This window comes from Taudactylus pleione, unplaced genomic scaffold (genome assembly GCF_031769625.1).
Source record: "Taudactylus pleione unplaced genomic scaffold, aTauple2 ptg001542l, whole genome shotgun sequence".
NCBI lineage: Eukaryota > Metazoa > Chordata > Amphibia > Anura > Myobatrachidae > Taudactylus > Taudactylus pleione.
Genome location: NW_028285939.1, coordinates 379,304 through 405,468, shown reverse-complemented (window position 1 = coordinate 405,468; position 26,165 = coordinate 379,304). Strand labels below are relative to the sequence as shown.

The 26,165-nt window shown below is 49.4% G+C and overlaps 1 protein-coding gene across 4 annotated transcripts in view; it reads left to right on the top strand.

Annotated features, from left to right (window-relative positions):
• CSPG5 (chondroitin sulfate proteoglycan 5) overlaps positions 1-25,627 on the top strand; it is a 183,879-nt gene extending 158,252 nt beyond the window's left edge. For all 4 annotated transcript variants that reach the window (XM_088463984.1, XM_088463982.1, XM_088463983.1 and 1 more), the window contains one exon: positions 23,665-25,627. In XM_088463984.1, the coding sequence (XP_088320110.1) occupies positions 23,665-23,826 (162 nt within the window). In that variant the 3' untranslated portion in view covers positions 23,827-25,627. The remainder of the gene's footprint in view (positions 1-23,664) is intronic.
• The last annotated feature ends 538 nt before the right edge of the window (positions 25,628-26,165 follow it).

The following is a 26,165-nucleotide window of genomic DNA, read 5'->3' as shown; positions in this document are numbered from 1 at the left end:
CCTGTATCCTCTCCCTGTATCTCCTCCTCTCCAGCTGTTCCTGTATCCTCTCCCTGTAACTCCTCCTCTCCAGCTGTTCCTGTATCCTCTCCCTGTAACTCCTCCTCTCCAGCTGTTCCTGTATCCTCTCCCTGTAACTCCTCCTCTCCAGCTGTTACTGTATCATCTCCCTGTAACTCCTCCTCTCCAGCTGTTCCTGTATCCGCTCCCTGTAACTCCTACTCTCCAGCTGTTCCTGTATCCTCTCCCTGTATCTCTTCCTCTCCAGCTGTTCCTGTATCCTCTCCCTGTAACTCCTCCTCTCCAGCTGTTACTGTATCATCTCCCTGTAACTCCTCCTCTCCAGCTGTTCCTGTATCCGCTCCCTGTAACTCCTACTCTCCAGCTGTTCCTGTATCCTCTCCCTGTATCTCTTCCTCTCCAGCTGTTCCTGTATCCTCTCCCTGTAACTCCTCCTCTCCAGCTGTTCCTGTATCCTCTCCCTGTATCTCCTCCTCTCCAGCTGTTCCTGTATCCTCTCCCTGTATCTCCTCCTCTCCAGTTCTCCCTGTATCCTCTGCCTGTATCTCTTCCTCTCCAGCTGTTCCTGTATCCTCTCCCTGTAACTCCTCCTCTCCAGCTGTTCCTGTATCCTCTCCCTGTAACTCCTCCTCTCCAGCTGTTCCTGTATCCTCTCCCTGTAACTCCTCCTCTCCAGCTGTTCCTGTATCCTCTCCCTGTAACTCCTCCTCTGCAGCTGTTCCTGTATCATCTCCCTGTAACTCCTCCTCTCCAGCTGTTCTTGTATCCTCTCCCTGTAACTCTTCCTCTCCAGCTGTTCCCGTATCCTCTCCCTGTAACTCCTCCTCTCCAGCTGTTCCTGTATCCTCTCCCTGTAACTCCTCTCCAGCTGTTCCTGTATCCTCTCCCTGTAACTCCTCCTCTCCAGCTGTTCCTGTATCCTCTCCCTGTAACTCCTCCTCTCCAGCTGTTCCTGTATCCTCTCCCTGTAACTCCTCCTCTCCAGCTGTTCCTGTATCCTCTCCCTGTAACTCCTCCTCTCCAGCTGTTCCTGTATCCTCTCCCTGTAACTCCTCCTCTCCAGCTGTTCCTGGTCCCTTCTGTATAATTTTTGCTCATGATCTGTTTTTGCACTTTTGAAATACACAAAGTTGTCACATTTAATAGACCTTACCCATGTCCCGTCACTGTCATATTTCTACTTCAGGGTCCATAGGGGGTCCACAGGGTTGACCTTGGGGTATAGGTTGGGAACCAAATCCGGGCACCATGCAGTTAAAGCTTTTAGCTCCCAGGAAGCACTGGGTCCACCCCGCCCCCAAGCCAGAGGCACCTCAGTTTAAGTTGGTGCCCTGCCGGAGTCGGGTCACCGTTAGTGCAGGGGGAGCTGATTAGCAGCCCCTAAGCTTTTTTTTTTTTTTTTTTTAGGGACAAAGTTTTTTCCAATGGACTTTGGACTCTTCAGAGCGGCAGCGTCGGGCTGTCCATAGGACGTCTAAGCTGCCGCTTCGGCACCCCGCTGGCGCTGAGACGCCAGTACAGATCTGGGGATCTCAGCGGGACCCCAAAGTCTGTACTAGCCGGACTCTGTGGGCGCCCAGGACTGCTGCCGGAACCACGGGGAGCAGGTAAGGTCGCGGATCACCACTTGCGGTGATCCGCGCATCTCAAATGCAGTCCTGTGCCTCCGGTCTCAGGGGACAGACCGGAGGCGCCGGCAGTGGCGGCGGGCCCCCCATACCCCGTGTGTCCACTTGACCACCAGGGACTTAACGATCGGCGCAGGGAGCCGGCGTCCCGGGGGTTAATAGCCGGCAAGGGGAGCAAGCCTTCCCTGTTGTAGCGGCTCCTCCCCTCAGCTCAGCGCGCCTTTCAGTAACCATAGTGTGGCATCGCTGAGCTGCTTCTTCTACGGGCCACGCTTCTTCTGAGGTCTCCGGGCGGCCATTTTCTATGTGCAGCAGCAGAGCTCCGGAGATGGCAGTGAGTCCAGTCCCCCTGCGTACCTCACCATCAGGTCAGTGTACACAGCGCTGTAGCCTTCCCAGACACTGAATCTGGGTAAATTGCATGCAGTGTAATAGTGCAGTATATTATATGACACGTTTATGTATATATATTTTTCTGCATTGTATGTGACTTATGCTAGTGCTGACTGTCTGTACTTTTCCTCTCACCTGTCAGTGTATATCTATCCCTTTTCTTTATCTGCCCTAATACAGCTGTACCTGGGGTGGTTCTGAGACCTCACATTTATATACTTGTTAATATTTGTGAGGTTTGTCACATACTGTTGCGTGCTGCACGTTGCCATATTTTAGATGGAACTGTGTGTTGCATACGCTGAAAATGGGTCCCTGCAGCTAAATTTTGGCATCAGTCAGGACCAGTATAGCGCTGCTTGATGTTTCCGCCAAGAGGGTTGGTCAGATATGTCTGACCAGGAGATAGAGCGTTATACTACACCCATTTTTACTATCCTGCAAGTCATGTGCTGCAGGTGTTAGTGCGGAGGATTTGACTCATAAAGGGTTCTGTATGTGGCGTCATCTGGTGCCGGCCCCTTTCACGACCCCCTTGGGTGTTTTGTTTTCTCGGGATCCTCTCAATTGCGGATCGCCGGGCGGGCCCCATTGTTGTACCTCACTTGGGGTTACTTCACCATACTGCCCTTTTCATCTCAGGGTATCTCGCAGCTTCTTGCACTCTATTCCTGTGACACAGACTACCGCTACCTGCAGGGTTTTTCGCAGTATATGAATTCCCCCTGGTGCCACAATAGTCTGTCATTCCCCTTGCAGGGATTACCACAACAGCCACCCTGGGTGGATGTCGTTTTCTACGAAACGCAAATTGGCGTGGTTGACGCCCTGTGGTTACTTCCCAGTTGGCTCTGCCGTGAACTGGATACTGTTTTGGGTTCTTTCCCTCTTACACGGGGGGAAGCCTATTTCAAGTATTATTATCCCTGCTTTAGGGCTGGTAGCAGGTCCATTCTGGATAGAGTGAATGTTGACCTGCACCTGTATCATACACCCTCAGTCTTACGTGCCTTCGGGTTCCCTGTTGCTGACTAGCGGGTGGATCGCATGGCGGGACTCTGGCTGTTGCCAGATACGAGGTATTACAACAGCGTTTGGCCTCCTGTCCCAAATTCCCTGAGGGTCATCACCACCCCCTCCTGGGGTGGATGGGCGTGTTCCTCGTCTGATTACAGACGTTACTATGCCTCCCATTCCTGCGTGGTCGGATTCTTTGGATCCGTAGGTGGTAACTCTGCCTGAAATCAGTATACTCGCTTTCAGGGGTTGTTACCCATCCTACCATGGCTATAGCATGGTTGGTTAATACTATTGCATACTGGGCTGATGCATTTGTAACGTTTTTTCCCCTCCAACACGTCTGGGGTTCAAATGTATTTGGTCGCTCACGTACTATATGCAGTTGTCATAGGTGGAAATGCCTATATTGGATACCAGTCTCCTAACTTTCAGAGTTCCGGGTTCCTAAAGCTACCTGGGCTCAGGAGGCAATCCATATGCTCCATAATATTATGTTTGGAACCTGGGGACTTCATGGTATCACTTGATATCCAGGACACGTGCCTACGGGTACTTACAGAGACCTTTCCTCAGCATGGACTGAGGTTTGCTGTATCACAGCAACTCTTACAATTTTTCGGGCTCTGCCTGTTGGGACTGTCCTCAGCCCCACAGGGGTTTACCAGCGTTTTGGATTTTCTGACAGTTCTCCTGTGCAGTATATCCCAATGCTCCTGTACCTGGACGGCCTCCTGCTCTTAGCGGGATCACCGGCGTACTTTACAGCCAGGTCAGTATGACCGTGGCTTCTTCAGGGTGCAGACGTTTAATCAACGGGGAAAAAGTCCTCCCTGCATCCCTTTCTGGGTATTCTTCATCTAGGAGCCCGGCTGGATTCTCAGAATCTGAGAATTCTTCTGGCGTAAGACGGAATCTCCACTCTTAGGAGTACGTGGTTGTCTACGCAGTCGACATATGTCTTTACACTCTGGGATGCATGGTCAAATATTTAGTGTCTGCCTTTGGAAGGGTGGAATGGGCTCAGTTCCATTCCAGGCCTTTCCATAATTGGCTCATCTCCAGATGGAACAAGTTTTTTCTGTCGGATCACTGTTCAAACGATGATGCTCTCCCTGGAGGCAAGTCGGTCCCTGTCCGGGTGGTTATGGCCATCTCGTTCAGGGTATTCTTTGCTATGGACAGTGTCTGGTTGGCATCCATTTCAGTGCAGTTGGACGTCTGTCGATTCCACCCTGTCAATTAACTTACTCTGGCATAACTCTTGTTTCCCGGTGAACCTGAAAAGGTTCAGTCCGACAGGGTCAGGACAGTGGCTTCCTTTTTAGCAACACTGTTCGTTGGGTGGCAATGACAGGTATGTCACACATTCGGACATAGTCCGAGGGTTTCCTCCCGACCATCTCGGCAGCGTTCATTTCAGGAGCTCTCCATTGGGAAGCGGGAGTCCTCAGCCGTCACGACGTGCATCCCGGGGACTAGTCTCTTTCCCGAGAGTGGTTTCATCTCCTAATGAGCAGGGGGGGCCCCCCTGAGGTGACCCTCATGGCCTTCTGACTTTATCACACTATGGTGTTACAGTCCAGCTCTGGGGATTCTGAAGCGACCTTCAGTGACTCTTTGTCGGTGAAGTGGTCCTTCCACTTTGTGTGCCTGTGTTCTCCAGTCTCCCTTCGTCCTTGAGGTCTTTGGAAGTGTTTCAATCGAGACGGAGATGCTTTCCTGCTGGTGGCTCCTGATTGCCCCAGATGTCAGGGGTACTTGGATTTTCGGAGTCTCTCCATCGATACTCCATTCCTGATGCTTCACTGCCCGGACCTGTTGTCTCAGGGTCCTTGGTTTTGCCTAGGACCTGGGTCGTTTGTCTTTGACTGCGTCCCTACAGTGGTATTACGGCTTCCCTGGCTTTGTCATCGTTGGAATGATTAGAGCACGTAGATCAGCTTTTGCTGGGACCTACCACAAACAGTGGCAGCCATAATTCTTATGGTATTGTACCTGTCGATACGATCCTCCAGTGTCCAGGATTTCCAGATATTCTGGCATTCCTTCCGGCTGGCTTGGGTTTCACCCTCGGCCTGGCCTTCCTGACAGTGCGGATCTCTACACTGTCAGTATGGTTAAGATATGGAATTGCTCCACTCTGGTATCCTGTTCATCCTTTGGAGTGTTTTCTGGATTATGTCTCCATTTGTCCTCCCTAGGGACTCCTTGGGAGTTAGTAGTGGTTCTTTGTTCCCTCCGGGGACAGTCAATGGAACCGCTGGTTGTGATAGCCATTACATGGTCTACTGCTTAGGCTCTCTCTTTCTCTCAGGGTGTTTATATCAACCAGGAGAGTGTCTGAATTGGGAGCGTTCTCATGTGGCTCTGTTGTTGATGCTCGGGCCATGTAACCCTCGTGGGCGGCTCGCTGTGGCGCCTCGGCTGTTTTGCCTTACTAGGTGGCCACGTGGTCTTCTGTCCACACCTTTTTATGGTTCTAGGCATTGGTTTCCTCTGCCTCTCAGGATGCTTCCTTTTTGGCGACGGATTCTCCTCTCAGCACAGGAACGTCCCCACCCTTGGTTGAACTGCTTTGGGACATCCCCAAGGTCAACCCTGTGGACCCCCTATGGACCCTGAAGTAGAAAACAAGAGATATGGTAAGAACTTACCTTTGTTATCTCTGTTTCTACGAAGTCCATAGGGTCCACAGGGCGCCCGCCCTGACGCACCTGGCTTCATATGGGCTGTGTGGCTGGTCACCGGTTTCCCGTCTCCTTCTCTGTGAGTATGGTTCTTGAGTGTTCCAGTCTTCTCTCTCTCTTTCCTCCTCCGGCCTTTGGCTACTTACAAACTGAGGTGCCTCTGGCTTGGGGGTGGGGTTATAAGGAGAGTGGACCCAGTGCATCCTGGGAGCTCAAAGCTTTAACTGCGTGGTGCCCGGATTTGGTTCCCAACCTATACCCCAAGGTCAACTCTGTGGACCCTATGGACTTCGTAGAAACAGAGATAACAAAGGTAAGTTCTTACCATATCTCTTGTTTTATCATTGACCATAATGAAGCTAAACTGAGCAGTGTTTTAAAAGGTGGTTCAGATGTTTTATTTATTAAAGGGGCGGCACTAGAATGGGCGGATCCGGACTTTAATGTGAAATTTACACTTTTGCACCAAGGTCTCTTCAGATTTTCCCACCTCTACATAGCACTTGGCGCACTTAATGCTCGAGAGCGTAGAGCGTCTGCATGCACCATGATATCGCCGTTGTGGACTATCGGACTGCATCGGGGCAATACTGCAATATATATACGCATTAGAGTCGTTAATGAGATCCTATGTGTCCTATGCGCAGTTGCTATATGCGAATAGTACATGCCTTTTGCTGTATGTACTCCATATATGCAATATATTTCTGGCTTTTATGGCAGTACATGGTAATCACATACATGACGTATACAGCACAATATACTCTGAACCCTCCCTCTCGCAGTGGGACACCAGCTAGACTTCTCTCCGCCCAATGCTGTGTATCCCGTAGGTCCCTCTGTCTCCCTCTTGTGGTGGGTCTGATGCGTCACACCGGATGGTCCATCCTCACTGTGTGCGTCAGTCTGTCTGCAGCCATTCACTAACTAGTGATCATTTAATGGATTCCAACGTATTTTGCCATTAATTTTACAAAGTGCAGCATAGAAAACAAACCCTGTGGCTCAGGAAATGCTCATTTTATAAATCTCATTGTATCTGTAGTAAACGCAGTTACCTCAGTAAAATCATGTCAATGCTAGTGTTACATATGTGCAGGAGGTTAGTATCTGGCCTCTTTGCTGTGATGTATCATCTGAATTTATCCGTATAGCCCTTCACTGCACTAAACATTCCGCCCCAACTCTCCATGAGACCCCGCCAGTAATTTCAGTACGGAACCGCCTACGTTTTGGGAATTAGCCGGCAATATCCCGGCAGTTTGTGAAAAAATTTTTACTATTCCCCAAGTTTCTCTTTCACCGTGTGCAAAAATAACATTGAATTAAACATTGTATCTTCATCTATAGGAAAAACCTTGCATAGTTTTGGTGACATTTAGTATCATGTTCTGAGGCTCGTCACTTTTATGTTGCTGTGTGTGTAACTATGGGGGTGATTTAGCATTGGACAGAATTGCAAAGCCGCACGAGGGCAGCCATGCTATTCCGTGCTTGTAGCCTTGCTCAATATGCAAATGCTGCAGGAGGTGTACGACACCCCCTATGACACCCCCCTATGACACCTCCTGTACGACACCCCCTGTACGACACCCCCTGTACGACACCCCCTGTATGACACCCCCTGTACGACACCCCCTGCTGCATTTGCGATCCCAGCACTGCAACCGAAAGTCGTAGGCTGGGATCACCACCGATGGTCGCGATGGTTGACCACGCCAGGCCGCCAACCAGCTGCGTAAACCTCAGCTTACTCAGGCTGGCTGGCTTGCGAGGCCAGGAAACTGCGTCCGTCGACGCAGTCCCTGGCCTTGCCACACCCGGAATACACACCTCCTTTTTCCGGGAACGCCGGCCGACCCTGCCACCACACCGCCCCTTAAATGCTTCTGCCTGTCAATCAGAGGCATCACAGGGGCTGTGTGCGATTACACAGGATCCATTCTGCCCAGCCCCTATATTAGAGACACACTGAACCTCTCTCCATGGACGGCTACAGCAACAGTGCCCCCTGCAGGCAGATAGGTAGCCTCATGCAACACATAATATAGATCAACTGTTTCTTTCCCTAATAAAGTATATGGGCCCCTATTTAACAACGAAGACAAATACCGGCTGAATGTTTTGTTTAGTATCACTGTGATACTAACGAATAATCCACTGGTATTTACTAATACCCCTCTGGCGAAGTCCTCGGTGAGGTCCTCTGCTGGGCTACCAGCGAGGGTCTCGGGGTAATGCGCATGGGCATGACACAGGGACTCGGCAGTGCCTGGAAGGCTTTGCTGAAGCCGGAAAGGCATCGCCAAGTCTCCATTGCCGGCAATGGGGAACGCAAGGCGCTCGCCATCTAAAAGATTATTTTAGATTACCGCTGTTAAATCCAGAAAGGGTGGCATAACCCCTATAGCGAGCGCTCAAAGGGTTATGCTTCATTATTACATAGGGGCCATAGGGCCTCATTCAGAGATGGACGCTAATGCGATCGCAGCTGTGAAAATACGCTAATGGTTGCAAAGCTTACCCGAGCATAAGGGCGCCCACTGCTGCCCTATCATATGCGTATGACGATGCTTACCTGCGTAAATATCGGCAACATGGATGCACATCAAGCAGCCATCTTGCCCTTGCGGAAGTTCTGACCTTCCGCAGCTTTGGGAGCTCTTCTGACGAGCAGCGCTGTGTATGTAATCGCAGTGTCTAATTTATGCACGCCCATGAAACGGCGTTGAAATGGTCAGACACGACCGCGTTTTCCAGACCACACCCCTGTTATCACCCACAAACGCTGACTACCTGTCACTCACTCTGCAATGGATTCCGCTATGCGTCCATAGTCACAATGCGATCGCATGCGCGGTGGCTAAGAATCTCTCGATCTGTACGCGTAATTGCCTCTGCGTCCATCTCACAATCCTTTCTTTGCTTGGAATGAAGGTATCCGTACTCAGGGCCTGATTCAGAGCCGGACGCTCTTTAAGAGCGCTCGCTCTGAATCAGGGCGTTTTTTTTTTTTGTTGCGGCCTCCTGGCCGCTTGCTAAGCTCTGGGTGACCACTCACAGCTTTTGCGGGTGGCCAGGTGATGGTCGCGATGGTTGAGACCATCGCCGCTTGCGACGAGACCCTTGTGGTAGGGTCTCGTCCGTCGCAAGCCCCAGAGAGCTTCCTGCTCTAACAGAGCAGGAAGCTCTCCACTGACATCACTGGTGATGTCAGTGGTGCATACCACAAACGGCAGGCGTTCCCCCACCCCCCCTACAAAACGGGGCGAGCTGTCGATCAACATCGACAGCCGCCCATTTTGTAGTGAGTCCCGGAGCGAGAGAATTTCTCTGAATCAGGGCCTCAGTCAGTAAGACGGGGCAGGTATTCAGCTAAAGTTACAATGGAAGGTCGGCACTTTCTGCCCGGATAGTCCGTTCTTTGTCTGAGCCGCCAAATAAACGGGGGAACGCCATAAATGTCTCCCAGACCCTACGGGATAATACTTTGTGGTAAAAAAAAAATCACTTTTATTATATGAGGCGACTTGTTCATTTAGACAGACCGCTCTCGGCCGCCTGATTACCCAGCAGGAAATACGGCCGTTATGTGGCCGCCTCATATCAGCCTCTCACAGACGCAGCCTCTGATTGGAGCAGAGGAAGCCGAGGCCTATTTTTGTAATACATAGGAGCCCATTGATTATAATGTGTGTAATCACTATACGGTGATAAGATGTCGTCCTGGCACCATCTGAATAGGTTAAACCCACACACAGCGCAATCTTTCATGATAAATGAGGCTTTTCTATTAACCCTTTCTCCTCTGCTAATCTCCAGCATTATGTGTATATATGGATTGTACGTCCTTTTTACATCACTGGAGGGAATGTACAGAGGGCCTGATTCATAGATGGAGGCAATGTGGCGATTACGTACGCAAATCGAACAAATGTTAGCCATCGCGCATGTGTGTAAGCCAGTATCTGCGCGGTGGGGGGGGCGTAAATTAGCCCTTGTGATCTCGTTACTGTCTATCCAAGATGAGGAGCCGAGCAAGTAAGGTTCCTGTCCCTCCTAATTCAGTCCTATGGAATCCCCTATTATACTCACTATTACCGTATACTCACTATTATACTCACTATTACCGTATACTCACTATTATACTCACTATTACCGTATACTCACTATTATACTCACTATTACCGTATACTCACTATTATATACTCACTATAACTCAGGAATCACATCTGGGTACAAGCGGAAGCAGCTCTTTGGCTTATGACCAAGACTGGAGATAATGAAATCTCTGGGAGAAGGGAACACACGGACCTTGGAGCATGATATCTCCTGTAGTGCTCAGTGCTTATCAGTGAGGGAACTTTCCATGTTCTCTCCCAGACACTCTGGGGTCATAATCCCCCCACCCTAATGAAGAGTGACACTCTGAGTTCCCTGGTAACCTAGACAGAGGAATTATGTATGCAGGCTATGTCTAACTGACCCCAACCCCCTATATTATCAGTCACGGAACCCTCTCCTGTATTCACCATCTATAAAGTGTCAGCTCTGTGGGAGAATCTTGGTTCTCCTCGTCACGGTCTCACTAGACATATATGATCCCCCGGAAACCTTTGAAGTGGTACTCGGGTGGTACAGACGATTGGGGGCTGTCTGTGAGCCCCTGGTGGTGGGGATAAGGGGATACGTTCAGTATCCCATCGCAGGGGATGGCGAAACTTAGAATACCGGCGCCGCAGTGTGAAAACATCATCCGGGTGCGTGCGAATTCTCATCTGCGTTCCTTGCTGAATCAGGCCCTAAACTCAGACTGCTGCAGGTATTTTTGGGGCTAGAACATACAAGCTCTGACTTATCTTTTGGGTTCATGCGTTTGCTGACATCACGCACCAACATTTGCGCACATGCGTCGGGATTTTTTGGGGAGGTGCGTGGTCTTTGGGACAAGATGGCGGTTTAAGCTGTAGAAGCTTATTATGTAAATGAACCAATGGCGTAGAGAGGTCTGAGAGGGCGCAGTTACAGGGACGCTCGCTGTTTTGTCGGAGAGAGGACACCCGCTTGCTCCCAAGCAAAATGGCTTTATAGTGTACACCCCCTGAGACCCGGGAGGTCGCGCTTCGTTGATTTGCTTTATTGATTTGCTGCTTCTTTGTGTTCTGCCAGGTTCTATTTTAGTAAATAAGAGAGAGGACAACTCTCCAAAGTAAAATGTCAGCTGACCTCACCAACTCACAAGTTGATAGGCTAGAAACAAAGTTGTTGTCTGCTTATTTTCCCTTCAGAAGACAACACAACAGTTAATAATAATCATTCGTAAATCATCTTAATATCCCCTGGGGCTATGAATAAGAAATGCTTTATTATTGTGTTATATATCGGCCTTCCTCCATAATTCATGGGCTCCAGGCGCAGCCTCAGTGCAGAGTTATACAGGTCATTACATTACACAGATACAGAACTGGGGACATTGCGGTGTAAACGCCATTTTGTGATCGCCGGGTCTCTACGGCGCGGTCTGTGGTTTGTGTGTAATTATTACTTTTATTTATAAGGCCACACAGAGCGTACGCAGCACTGTACAGAGTAAGTATAGAAAACGGGGTATCAGACACAATGGCCGACTTTGGCATAAGTACATTGCAGGGATACCAGTCATTCATATCACACTATAGGGCAGGTTTGGTATAAAAGATAGACAGGAATTAGATAGACAACAGATGTTAGACAGACAATAGGTTGACAGGGACAAAAGGTCAACAGGGTCAAAAGGTCAACACAAAAAAATGGTCGACACGGTCGACATTTTTTTTTTTTCTTTCTTACCCTAATTCTCCCCTTGGTGCCTAACCCTAATCATCAGGATAAATTTCCAACGCTAACCGTCCCTTCTAGTGCTTAACCCTCCAGTAAGTGCCTAACCCTAAAAAAAAAAGTGTGTTGACAATTTTTATGTTGACCAATTTTTTGTGTCGCCATTTTGTACATTCATCTAATTTTTTATTTTCTATTATATTCCTGTGCAGGATAACAAAAGTCCTTCAATGACCTTTAGTACCCGTCGACCTTCTTACATGTCGACCGTTTGTCCCTGTCGACCTATTGGCTGTCTAATATCTGTTGTCTATCTAGACTTTGTCGACTTTTTTACTATCCATTTGTTGGCAGGAACCTCTACAGGACGGGTAGGACAGGCAACAGGGGCACAGGTAGGGCGACACTCTGAAGCTAACAGGAGTATGTATTGGGGGTTAGATTCAGCGCTCAGTGATCCTGTATCCAACATGTGGGCGAGCAGAGAGAGTCACTGACGGGAGCGGAGCGCTGGTGACCTGGTCAGTGCAAGGGAAGAGCGAGAGGGCGGAGGGCCCTGCCCATAAGAGGAATAGCAGTTCTAGCTACCTGCCGGGTGAGAACATTCTTTCACCTTGTGTATGGAATAAGGAGATCTAGTCTAGATATGAAATTGAGATTCGGGCAGCAGAGAGAGCCATTGATGGGGGTGCCCCTGTGGGTGCCACAAAGTCTTTCCCTTAGGGTTTATTATCAGAGGTGGAAATCGGGGAGGAGGGGCGGGGGGGGGGGGTGGGTAATATTAAAATGGGACACATTTTGCATTTACTGCACCTCCGAGGGACAGCGCACGTATACTGTATGTGCAATTCTGTCATTCAGCCGTTCACGTGTATGATATCGTCACATGGCGGTTACCATAGCGGAGTCACCATTCCTGCCTCACAGCACCGAGGCCATGAGTTCCATTTCTGGTTATGTCCAATCTGTGTGGAGTTTGTATGTTCTCCTTGTGTTTGCGCGATTATCCTTCAGGTGCTCCGGTTTCATCCCACAATCCAAAACCCATGCACATGTGATAGGGAGTATAGAGTGTAAGCTCCAATGGTGCAGGCACTGATGTGAGTGACTGAAATATTCTCCGTACAGCTCTGCTGAATGTGTGAATGCGCTATAGACATAGGTGTTAAATGAAAGGGAAGAGCTAGTTAATGGCGGTCATTAAATAGAAGTAGGCGCATTGTGATTTCATAGCGCAGTTGCGTAACTGGATCTGGGCAAAACGAAATGTACTACAGGGGTGTTTCCCGGTGGGGAAGGTGTAATGGAGGATTCTAGATGTATTCTGTGGCTGCCTGCGCCGTGCAGGGAATTCTGAGATAAATAGGTGGATGTGAGGACGCAGCAGCCCGGGCGTCCATCCTGGTGGTCGGGATGAATAACACTCAGTGGCTGTGAGTCTGGGGGCCGCCTGGTCCTGTGAGAGATGCTCAGTGGAGCGGTGTCTGCAGACCCAGCAGTTGCTAGGCAACCAGCGCCGGGCTCCGGGCGGGAACGAGGCCTCGGGATAACAATTACTGTTCGGGAGAAGTGACTGGGCTCAGACGGAGACGACTCTTTAATGAATTAACCAGTTTCTGTCAGAATGTTTCTGTGCTTTTTAGCCCATCTCTGTTTTTTTAGGGTTTTTGTTATTTTTACCCTTCAGCTTTGATGAGAGTCATTTATATTATTTTACATATTTTTTGTTTTTAATATAAATGACTTCTTTAATTTCTGATTCACTGTATTCTCCCGTTCTCCCCCAGTTTATATGACAGGAAAAGTGTAATAATCCTGTCCTTACCGTGCGCCGTACATTCACTGCGTTATGCGTTAACTCTTCTGCGGCCAGAGGGGACCACGTTTATCTTTTCCACAGGGATGTAAAAGCTTTTGCCGGTCATCATTCATTATGATCCATGACGCCGGTCCGAGGTGCCTTATGCTATATAATGATTTTATAATAAAAAAATGTGGCCTTATTGCCAGAGACAGAGGCTAAATAAGCCCCAAAGTCACAATGAGCCCACACTGGGATGTGATCTGGGGTCTACAATGAGATACAGGGGCCAATATGTATCAAGCCCTGGAGAGAGATTAAATGAAGAAGTAACCCATAGCAACCAATCAGCTTCTGCCTGTCATGTATCTAGCACAGTCTCTGAAATGACAGATAGAAGCTGATTGGTTGCTTTTGGGCAACTTCTCCACCTTATATCTCTCCAAAGCATGATACATCTCCCCCTGTGTCTAAGATAAGGTGCCTTGCGGACCGAGTTTGGGAACCTCTAACAGTCCAGGTTTTCAGGATTTTCGTACTTAAGCACAGGTGACTTAATTAGTACCTCAGTCAGTTTGATTATACATATATATATATATATATATATATATACACAAGCATGGATATCCTTGTAACCTAGACTTTTAGGGTGCCTTGTGGACTGAGGGCAAAGAACGCAACTACAAATACGCACGCAATCGGACGATTGTTGCGTACTGCATGCGTATGCATCACAGGGCGCAAACCGGCCACTGACAGACCTATCGCTGAGTGATTGACATGAAGTGCCTTGTGTGGAAGGTGACGGGGGGTGGTCGGCGAAACACAGGGCGTTTGAGCGCTGTTGCTGTGGCGTGCATAAAATATCCACTGCGATGCCATACGCAGGTCTCAATAGTTTGCGCTGAGGTTAGCAATTTCTGAGTATGGTCAGAGTTTGTGTAATTGTGCGTGAGGCTGCGATGGTACCCGATTGTACCGATGTTTTCGCAGTAGCGATCTGTACTGAATCAGGCCCTGAGCTTGGGAACCACTGGTCTATCGGTATTACACCTGGGGCCGGAGAATAGGACTCCTGCCGCCATGTTCCCTCACAGAGATAAGGGGCCACAGGTAAAGAGTTACTGCAGCGGGAAGGACCTGGCTTCTGGAATTATATATGAAAGGATTCCGGGGCCTCAGTCATCACAATGACAGATTTATTTCTTAAAACAATTGAATCTGCTCCACCTGTTATTATGTATATCCTGTAGCTGTTTTATCTCTGCGTCTGTGATACACACGGTGTTAGTCAGTGAATTTACCTGATCTGCAGGTGGGAAGGATTTATATGGTGTATATAAGGCTACGTACACACCTATAGATATACCTGTCTGCTGGGAAGGAGAACCTGGTTATGTATGGGAGCAAATGACAAGAGAAAATTGCTCCCAAACACTGGAAACCGGAGCAGATTCCCCCCCGCCCACCCCAGACAGATTGGACAGATATATCTATAGGGTTGTACGAGTGACAGCTGACAGGTGAAAGTTTTCCCCACAACTAGGGCGAGTTTTTCAGGCAGAAACAGTCGGAAATATTTTACTCTTATCGCCCCGGTCCGGAGATGGTCTGTGATGTTGTGTTATGGTTATAGGCCCTAAATGGGTGTGGCTGCCGTGGCCGGTGGTATCCCACTTTTCTGGGTTGGGTTGCTAATCCTTGCAATTAATAATTTCCTGCGTCAGTTACCGATGAACGGCGCCTTCGCTGACTTATTATTTCTTACCAAATTATCTCCAAGATGAATGGAAATAAATGGCGGCATTGTACATATTAGGCCGGGGGTCTTTGTCTCTGCGCTGTGTTTCTGCGTATTGTCTCTGCGCTGTGTCTCTGCGTTTTGTCTCTGCGCAGTGTCTCTGCGTTTTGTCTCTGCGTAGTGTCTCTGCACAGTGTCTCTGCGCAGTGTCTCTGCATTTTGTCTCTGCGCTGTGTCTCTGTGTTTTGTCTCTGCGCTGTGTCTCTGCGTTTTCTCTTTGTGCTGTGTCTCTGCGCTGTGTCTATGTGTTGTGTCTCTGCGCTGTGTCTCTGCGTTTTGTCTCTGCGCTGTGTCTCTGCGCTGTGTCTCTGTGCTGTGTCTCTGCATTTTGTCTCTGCGCTGTGTCTCTGCGCTGTGTCTCTGTGCTGTGTCTCTGCGCTGTGTCTCTGCGTTTTGTGTCTCTGCGCTGTGTCTCTGCATTGTGTCTCTGCGTTGTGTCTCTGCGCTGTGTCTCTGTGTTGTGTCTCTGCGCTGTGTCTCTGCGTTGTGTCTCTGTGTTGTGTCTCTGCGCCGTGTCTCTGTGCTGTGTCTCTGCGCTGTGTCTCAGTGTTGTCTCTGCGCTGTGTCTCTGTGTTGTGTCTCTGAGCTGTGTCTCTGTGTTGTCTCTGTGTTGTGTCTCTGCACTGTGTCTCTGTGCTGTCTCTGTGCTGTGTCTCTGTGCTGTCTCTGCGCCGTGTCTCTGCGCTGTGTCTCTGCGCTGTGTCTCTGCGCTGTGTCTCTGTGTTGTGTCTCTGCGTTGTGTCTCTGCGTTGTGTCTCTGAGCTGTGTCTCTGAGCTTTGTCTCTGAGCTGTGTCTCTGTGTTGTCTCTGTGTTGTGTCTCTGAGCTGTGTCTCTGTGCTGTCTCTGAGCTGTGTCTCTGAGCTGTGTCTCTGCGTTGTGTCTCTGAGCTGTGTCTCTGTGCTCTCTCTGTGCTGTCTCTGTGCTGTCTCTGAGCTGTGTCTCTGCGCTGTGTCTCTGTGCTGTCTCTGAGCTGTGTCTCTGAGCTGTGTCTCTGAGCTGTGTCTCTGTGCTGTCTCTGAGCTGTGTCTCTGTGCTGTGTCTCTGAGCTGTGTCTCTGCGCTGTGTCTCTGAGCTGTGTCTCTGTGCTGTCTCTGCGCTGTGTCTCTGCGCTGTGTCTCTGCGCTGTGTCTCTGCGTTGTGTCTCTGCGTTGTGTCTCTGCGCTGTGTCTCTGCGTTGTGTCTCTGCGCTGTGTCTCTGCGCTGTGTCTCTGCGTTGTGTCTCTGCGTTGTGTCTCTGCGCTGTGTCTCTGCGCTGTGTCTCTGAGCTGTGTCTCTGAGCTGTGTCTGTGTTGTCTCTGAGCTGTGTCTCTGTGCTGTCTCTGAGCTGTGTCTCTGAGCTGTGTCTCTGTGCTGTCTCTGCGCTGTGTCTCTGCGCTGTGTCTCTGCGCTGTGTCTCTGCATTGTGTCTCTGCGTTGTGTCTCTGAGCTGTGTCTCTGTGTTGTGTCTCTGCGCTGTGTCTCTGCGTTGTGTCTCTGTGTTGTGTCTCTGCGCCGTGTCTCTGTGCTGTGTCTCTGCGCTGTGTCTCTGTGTTGTCTCTGCGCTGTGTCTCTGTGTTGTGTCTCTGAGCTGTGTCTCTGTGTTGTCTCTGTGTTGTGTCTCTGCACTGTGTCTCTGTGCTGTCTCTGTGCTGTGTCTCTGTGCTGTCTCTGCGCCGTGTCTCTGTGTTGTGTCTCTGCGCTGTGTCTCTGCGCTGTGTCTCTGCGCTGTGTCTCTGCGCTGTGTCTCTGTGTTGTGTCTCTGCGTTGTGTCTCTGCGTTGTGTCTCTGAGCTGTGTCTCTGAGCTTTGTCTCTGAGCTGTGTCTCTGTGTTGTCTCTGTGTTGTGTCTCTGAGCTGTGTCTCTGTGCTGTCTCTGAGCTGTGTCTCTGAGCTGTGTCTCTGCGCTGTGTCTCTGAGCTGTGTCTCTGAGCTGTGTCTCTGTGCTCTCTCTGTGCTGTCTCTGTGCTGTCTCTGAGCTGTGTCTCTGCGCTGTGTCTCTGTGCTGTCTCTGAGCTGTGTCTCTGAGCTGTGTCTCTGAGCTGTGTCTCTGTGCTGTCTCTGAGCTGTGTCTCTGAGCTGTGTCTCTGCGCTGTGTCTCTGCGTTGTGTCTCTGAGCTGTGTCTCTGTGCTCTCTCTGTGCTGTCTCTGTGCTGGCTCTGAGCTGTGTCTCTGCGCTGTGTCTCTGTGCTGTCTCTGAGCTGTGTCTCTGAGCTGTGTCTCTGAGCTGTGTCTCTGTGCTGTCTCTGAGCTGTGTCTCTGAGCTGTGTCTCTGAGCTGTGTCTCTGCGCTGTGTCTCTGAGCTGTGTCTCTGTGCTGTCTCTGCGCTGTGTCTCTGAGCTGTGTCTCTGCGCTGTGTCTCTGCGCTGTGTCTCTGCGCTGTGTCTCTGCGTTGTGTCTCTGCGCTGTGTCTCTGCGTTGTGTCTCTGCGCTGTGTCTCTGCGCTGTGTCTCTGCACTGTGTCTCTGCACTGTGTCTCTGCGCTGTGTCTCTGAGCTGTGTCTCTGAGCTGTGTCTCTGAGCTGTGTCTCTGAGCTGTGTCTGTGTTGTCTCTGAGCTGTGTCTCTGTGCTGTCTCTGAGCTGTGTCTCTGAGCTGTGTCTCTGTGCTGTCTCTGCGCTGTGTCTCTGCGCTGTGTCTCTGCGCTGTGTCTCTGCGCTGTGTCTCTGCGCTGTGTCTCTGTGTTGTGTCTCTGCGTTGTGTCTCTGAGCTGTGTCTCTGAGCTGTGTCTCTGTGCTGTCTCTGAGCTGTGTCTCTGAGCTGTGTCTCTGTGCTGTCTCTGCGCTGTGTCTCTGCGCTGTGTCTCTGCGCTGTGTCTCTGTGCTGTGTCTCTGCGCTGTGTCTCTGTGTTGTGTCTCTGCGCTGTGTCTCTGAGCTGTGTCCCTGTGCTGTGTCTCTGAGCTGTGTCTCTGAGCTGTGTCTCTGAGCTGTGTCTCTGTGCTGTCTCTGCGCTGTGTCTCTGCGTTGTGTCTCTGCGCTGTGTCTCTGCGCTGTGTCTCTGCGCTGTGTCTCTGTGTTGTGTCTCTGCGCTGTGTCTCTGCGCTGTGTCTCTGCGTTGTGTCCCTGTGCTGTGTCTCTGCGCTGTGTCTCTGCGTTGTGTCTCTGCGCTGTGTCTCTGCATTGTGTCTCTGCGCTGTGTCTCTGCGCTGTGTCTCTGTGTTGTGTCCCTGTGCTGTGTCTCTGAGCTGTGTCTCTGCGCTGTGTCTCTGCGTTGTGTCTCTGCGCCGTGTCTCTGCGCCGTGTCTCTGCGCCGTGTCCCTGTGCTGTGTCTCTGAGCTGTGTCTCTGCGCGGTGTCTCTGCGCGGTGTCTCTGCGCCGTGTCTCTGCGCCGTGTCTCTGCGTTGTGTCTCTGCGCTGTGTCTCTGCGTTGTGTCTCTGCGCTGTGTCTCTGCGTTGTGTCTCTGCGTTGTGTCTCTGCGCTGTGTCTCTGCGATGTGTCTCTGCGATGTGTCTCTGCGATGTGTCTCTGCGCTGTGTCTCTGCGTTGTGTCTCTGCGCTGTCTCTGCGTTGTGTCTCTGCGCTGTCTCTGCGCTGTGTCTCTGCGTTGTGTCTCTGCGCTGTCTCTGCGTTGTGTCTCTGCGCTGTCTCTGCGCCGTGTCTCTGCGTTGTGTCTCTGCGCTGTGTCTCTGCGCTGTGTCTCTGCGCTGTCTCTGCGTTGTGTCTCTGCGCTGTCTCTGCGTTGTGTCTCTGCGCTGTGTCTCTGCGCTGTCTCTGCGCTGTGTCTCTGCGTTGTGTCTCTGCGCTGTGCCTCTGTCCCATTACATATGAACTGATCTAGCCCTCAGGAGTAGGCGGTGGTTTTAGTATCTATGCTCACCAGAAGTCTGTACCCCCATTGGTTCCATCTAATAGATTAATGTACATTTTACATGCTGGGAACACGTGTGTATATATATATATATATATATATATGATGTTGGCAATCTTCCTCCATTATATAGTGACCTATAAACATAAGATATTCTCTAGACGGGCCCGGTGCGGGTTCTGTGTAATCAGCGCTGGGTTTGGGCTCCGGGATAGAGGGGGACCCGTTATCTCTGCTCCTTTCTGCTGTGTAAAGCTGCTTCTATCAGTCTGCATTCTGCTCGTTAGAGCTCCTGTCTTAGCCTAGTCTGCCCCTCCCCCCACGCCCCTGCGCCATTGGCTCTCTGCTGTGTATTTATAAACTCTTTTTTTCCCTGACTGCAGTAATTACTCGTATCCGACGAGAAAAATTATTAAATGACATTGAAAGTAAGTACAAGCCAACGTGTACAGTGTAACCTAACTCATATTACGTTATATATAAGACATGTCCTGTGTAATATTGTGTTACTGCACGCTGTTCTAATGACTTCCGCCAGATTACACCCCAGATTACAGTCAGTAGGGGGCGTTAAATCTGCATTGGCTCAGATACCCCCTCCCCTATCCCGCCACCCACTCACACACTTCTCACCTACCTGGTTACCCACAAGAACAGGTTCAGTTCTGCCCAAATCCGTGTGGGACACTGTCACATTTAAATGTTCGTTAGAACTTTATCACCCCAAGGGTGAGATGTATCAAACTTTCCAAAGTGGACAAGTTGAGTTGTCGCCCATAGCAACCAGCTTCCAGCCATCCTTTTATAAAAAAGTAATAGATGATCGTTAGAATCTAATTGGTTACTATAGGCAACACCTCCACTCTCTATTTAGATGGCTTGATAAATTTCCCCCAAGTCTGTTACTAAATACACTGAGCATCCACCGGCTGTCTGTAATGTGCAGCGCGCCCCTCACCAAAGTGCAATGTGCAGCGCGCCCCGGCTGCCTGTAATGTGCAGCGCGCCCCTCACCAAAGTGCAATGTGCAGTGCGCCCCGGCTGTCTGTAATGTGCAGAGCGCCCCTCACCAAAGTGCAATGTGCAGGGCGCCCCGGCTGTCTGTAATGTGCAGCACGCCCCGGCTGCCTGTAATGTGCAGCGCGCCCCTCACCAAAGTGCAATATGCAGCGCGCCCCGGCTGTCTGTAATGTGCAGCGCGCCCCTCACCAAAGTGCAATGTGCAGCGCGCCCCGGCTGCCTGTAATGTGCAGCGCGCCCCTCACCAAAGTGCAATGTGCAGCGCGCCCCGGCTGTCTGTAATGTGCAGCGCGCCCCTCACCAAAGTGCAATGTGCAGGGCGCCCCGGCTGTCTGTAATGTGCAGCACGCCTCGGCTGTCTGTAATGTGCAGCACGCCCCGGCTGTCTGTAATGTGCAGCGCGCCCCTCACCAAAGTGCAATGTGCAGCGCGCCCCGGCTGTCTGTAATGTGCAACGCGCCCCTCACCAAAGTGCAATGTGCAGTGCGCCCTGCCTGTCTGTAATGTGCAGCGCGCCCCGGCTGTCTGTAATGTGCAGCGCGCCCCGGCTGTCTGTAATGTGCAGCGTGCCCCGGCTGTCTGTAATGTGCAGCGCGCCCCTCACCAAAGTGCAATGTGCAGCACGCCCCGGCTGTCTGTAATGTGCAGCGCGCCCCTCACCAAAGTGCAATGTGCAGCGCGCCCCGGCTGCCTGTAATGTGCAGCGCGCCCCTCACCAAAGTGCAATGTGCAGCACGCCCCGGCTGTCTGTAATGTGCAGTGCGCCCCTCACCAAAGTGCAATGTGCAGGGCGCCCCGGCTGTCTGAAATGTGCAGCACGCCTCGACTGTCTGTAATGTGCAGCACGCCCCGGCTGTCTGTAATGTGCAGCGCGCCCCTCACCAAAGTGCAATGTGCAGCGCACCCCGGCTGTCTGTAATGTGCAGCGCGCCCCGGCTGTTTGTAATATGCAGCGCGCCCCTCACCAAAGTGCAATGTGCAGCGCACCCCGGCTGTCTGTAATATGCAGCGCGCCCCTTACCAAAGTGCAATGTGCAGCGCACCCCGGCTGTCTGTAATATGCAGCGCGCCCCTCACCAAAGTGCAATGTGCAGCGCACCCCGGCTGTCTGTAATGTGCAGCGCACCCCGGCTGTCTGTAATGTGCAGCGCGCCCCTCACCAAAGTGCAATGTGCAGCGCGCCCCTCACCAAAGTGCAATGTGCAGCGCACCCCGGCTGTCTGTAATGTGCAGCGCACCCCGGCTGTCTGAAATGTGCAGCGCGCCCCTCACCAAAGTGCAATATGCAGCGCGCCCCGGCTGTCTGTAATGTGCAGCGCGCCCCTCACCCCAAGTCCACGTTATCTCTTATCTGGGGTAAGTTTGTAGCTCTAAGCTTCATTGCCAGACAAACCCCCCTAATGTAATCCGCCACTGGGCAGTGTTTCTGATCATTATTAACGGAGATCAGTGCAAATTCCATCTATTGAGATTTCTCCGGACAATCCTGGTTTTCACAGCGAGAAGCCCGGATTGTAGACTGTTCATTTCCCTCCGATTTAGACAGATGGTTAAAGGAGATAAAGTAATAATAGATTATTGTAACCTGATTGGGGCTTAACTGTTTAACTAACATTAGAGTCTTAGGGGCATATTCAATTAGCTGCGAAAAGTCCAGTCCTTTTCGCCTGCTGGACTTTCCGCCTACATCGCGTGTTTTTGAGGAAAACACTTTTCGTGCGCGGCCGCTTTTCACCCTAATTAATTCCAAAGGACGGACGCGAAAAAATGCTTCCCAGCGAAACTCAAACAGGCGAAAAGTGCTGTCAGATTTGGGGAAATCAGCCTGACACCCCTTGAAAGATGCACTGACATTGGGGCTCACTATAGATCCCCCCGAATAGCCCTGCTGAAGGTATTTGGGGTGCTTAAATGCTCTCAATAGCTGCGATTTAGCGTCTTTGCACAAGTGGTGAAGAATAGCATTTAGCTGTTTTTTAGGCAAAAATAAGTAGTCCCAGCAAATGTGGGATACATGAAAATGGGTGCAAGCATGGTTAAATATCGCTAAAGTGAGGTTTTAAAATTTTTTAAAAAACGCACCTTCAGCAAGCACCTGCAAACAAAAAACACCTAGGGCACACTTGGGGGACCCCCTGGAGTCTATTTCGCCGGTTTTTAAGTTTGTCCCCAAACTTTGGACTTTTTCGCCCCCAAAACGAAAGTACTTTTTTGGGGTGATCTAAAGTATTTTTTTTTTTACTTTTTTTGACGCAGTTTACCTTTGGGGACTGTCCCAAGGCTGTAGGGGTGTTCCCGCAACTTTGCACCCCAAACCCCCAATTCTGCACTTTTTTTTCGCCTGCATTCAGAGATGAATCTTTTCCGCTGGTTACAAGGCGCAGACTATTCGCACTGGTCGAAAAGTCTTTGGAATTGAATACGGGGATAAGTTTTCACCTGGCGAAATGGCGTCATCGGCGAAAACTTTTCTAACTGAATACGGCCCTTAGTTGTATTGCAAATACCACAGTACGGTTACTGTTAGTTACAACAATGGACCCATTTCTTATCACCCCGTGTACCAGCAGCTGCACACCCCTAACCCCCCCCCCATTGCTCCATCTGAGCATGTCTGCAAAAGTCCAAACTTCACCTGAGTATTGCCCACAGCACGCATGTATCCGTACCCTTATTAATTGAACTAGATCTAATTTATATATTTTGTTGCAGTAAGTGGATATTATTATATTATTATTGGTGTTCATTTAAAGTGTTACATAATATATATTATATATACAAAGAGCAGCATTGCATCGTATCTCAGGGAAATGAAAAAATACATCTCTTCCTGATAACATGCAGGTATATAGCTGAAAATCACTGATAAAAGCCCATTTATAGAGGAATAGTTGCAGAAGGACAGGACAGGGAAGGTTATGACTACACCCAACACTACAGGTCAATACATTAAATTGATCTGAGGGTGGAGAATTTATATCCATGTAATTTGTGAATGTCGCATGATAGCTTTTCATACTATTTCAGGGGTCTGGAAAGACCGAGGGGGCATTTACCGTAGACATGCGGCTGGGGCAGTACCATGGAACTTCAGGTTACTGACCTTCCGAGCCAAAACTTTCCAGCGTGCTCCTGTCTGTGTTTTAGTTTTGTGGCTACAGTAAAATATTACACAATTACATTTGGATTTTGGTGTTTTGTGTGAGTAGTTCTTAGTGCCAGTGATAACACAGTGGCTATCACGTATCTCCTTAGAATGATGTGCGTATAATATGATTTTATACTATTAAGGGAGGAAACAGTGTATCCAAGTGAGAATAGTAATTACATCATACTTCCTGCGAGTGCCCTGGGGTCGATCGAGGTGACATTATCAGATCGGCATAATGCGATTCTTTCTTCCTGTAATGCAAAATGCGCACTCTCTCTCAACTACATTAAACAGACGTCTCAGGGACTTTTGCAAATGTTTTCTCCTGCGCAGAAGTTTTTACAGAACATTTTTCTAGTGAGATCATATACAGTTTTTTAATGAATACACCATATATATCACACTACATATATCACATATTCATAGTTAAGCAGCATGTCTTTCATGACATATATTATTTCCCTGGGGACCGCTATGGGTTCATAGTAGGTCCTGCTTTACCCATTCTCTATCCAGCTCACAGCGTTCCTTTTCTTTACAGGAGGATCCAAATGCTTCTCAGAAGGTTCAGGATCTTCCCAAGGCTTGCCTGAAGGACGAGGAACCCTTCAACATACAGAACTCTCTGTCTCCCAAGCTGGAGAGTGGTAAAGGGGACCCGGACATTGTGGATGTCAACTGTGTCCTGAATAACTTAACATGAGGAAAAGACGGAGATAGAGAAATCTCTTAGTTAGAGAAATCTCTCGGAAGATGTTTGTGCCATCTTCACTTAACTTCTTCAGTGCTGAAGGAGCTGGTGACAGGACAGATCACAGCCCCCTCCAGCACTGACATGGGTTTAATGTTTCATTACCACACCACCCCTCTAATGTGCCCCCCCAGCCCTTGGCATGCTTTGGTGTATTTTGTACAGAGATATGCAAAGAGATGAAACAGTGCTTTGGAGATGTTGACTAACCAGATGTGGTGTAATAAGGTTGGGCAAAATTAGGCTGTTTGTCTCATGTAATTACACTATACAAAGAGGAAACTTTGATGAGGTTTAAATTAGTAAAGATGATGTAGTCTTGGGTTAGGTTTAGCTGTGAGTTGAAGTGCATCCGTCGGCTACACACACTGAACCTCACTTATGAAGTGTCTCACCGCAAAATGCGTCAGGTTTGCAGCAGTGCCACCTTGATGACTTCAAAGTATGCGCCTACTCTCCGCTCTTGAGAGACTTCTTCATAATTAAAATCTAGGTTTGTGGAGAGGCGCAATGTGCAGAAAATGTAAATATCCCATCCTCCTACCACGTCAGTAGCACTCCTTTCATCAAATAAACTTTTTAAATTTTCCAAAAATCCTGCTCTGTTTAGTCTCTCGTATTTTTTTTAATTCGGAAAGTACTGTATATGGCGGTGTTGGGACGCATTTACATCTTTTTTTTTTTGTGAGACGCTTTTTTATTACTTTGCTCGAGACGCAACTAGAAATGTGCAACACAGAGCCTCAGAATGCGTAAAGTGAAATGTAAATAGACCCGTGAACATGGCACGGAACTCTGCTAAAACCGCGTCGTCACACACCTCTATCTCGTTTCACTATTCTCACTCTCTACTTTTTTGTCCCTCGCTGTGCAATCACACCAACATCTTGCTCTGCAAACCTCTGCACCTTTGTGGGAATCTGGGCGCACTTGTGTAAATCAATGCGCACGGTAAGACCAAAGTTGGTTTAGCACTGCGCCTTGGCCACTTTGCGCTTTGCGAATGAGACTCTGGTGGGGGATGAGCCATTTTGTCAGTTGTCAGAGCTAGTGACATCACTGAGACACTTTATGAGGAAGCCATTTTTTTATAGACTAAACCAATTCAATAAGAGTGCAGCCTATGGGTTCACCAGGATTAGTGACTCCAGAGAGGCACTTTGTGCTTTTGTCATACTTACCAACTCTCAGGGGGATCTCCCGGACTCCCAAGAGAGCGAACCAGTCTCCCGCCTGCTGCCCACTTCATGATTGAAATAGGTGGTACGGGGGGTTTAATGATGCGATTGGCAATTGCAACATTGTGGCCCCACCCCTTGCTGCACAATGCTACAAATCTCTGCTTTGTACAGCAGGGGGCGGTAACACGACCATGTGATCATGGTGCCACGCCCACTCCTCGCACATATGACGGGGTTCCTTATGGATTTTGTTGCGGCTACGAGTGCACTTTCACCAGGCGAGACAGAGCACAAACTGCAATGTGACTGAGTTGTACTGAAGGCTAAAAAGACGTCTGTTGTCACTAATTACTCGTTCCTGTCATTTGAGGTCATACTCATTAGCGCACACGTCATCATTACACACAATGGAGTTTTTGTTCCACTATTCACGGGAACGCTGCCTAAGAACGGATGAATTTATAGGGTGGATGTGACGACATCCCCTGTATAGACAACAGCTGCACTTAAATCTGGAAAGAGACAAAAAAACTAAATATAAATGAGTCTGACACCTGCACACTACACTGAACACAGAAAAAAAGGATTTACCCCCCAGCACACTGTAGCAAAATCAAAAATACTAAAATCCTACATGATATTAGAGATTCAGAGGTATTAATTACATACATTTGCAAATATATGAATAAGCGCTGGGCCATCGTCAAGGCTCCTCTATACTGGCGTCCCTAACATTAAGGGGTTCACGTCCGAGAACCAAGGTACCCCAAAAAATTCCAGAAAGGACCATCCCCAGGGCATCACACGAAAAGGGGACAAAAGGTGATAGTGAAGTGTAAAGGATAGATGTGTAAGGATAAATCATTAAGTGTTAATGAAATGTGAAAGAATTAAAACAACATAAATAATAAACAAACAATTAGAGAATTTTTTGGGGTACCTTGCTTCTCGGACGTGAACCCCTTAATGTTAGGGACGCCAGTATAGAGGAGCCTTGACGATTGGCCTGGCGCTTATTCATATATTTGCAAATGTATGTAACTAATACCTCTGAATCTCTATTATCATGTAGGATTTAAGTATTTTTGATTTTGCTGCAGTGTGCTGGGG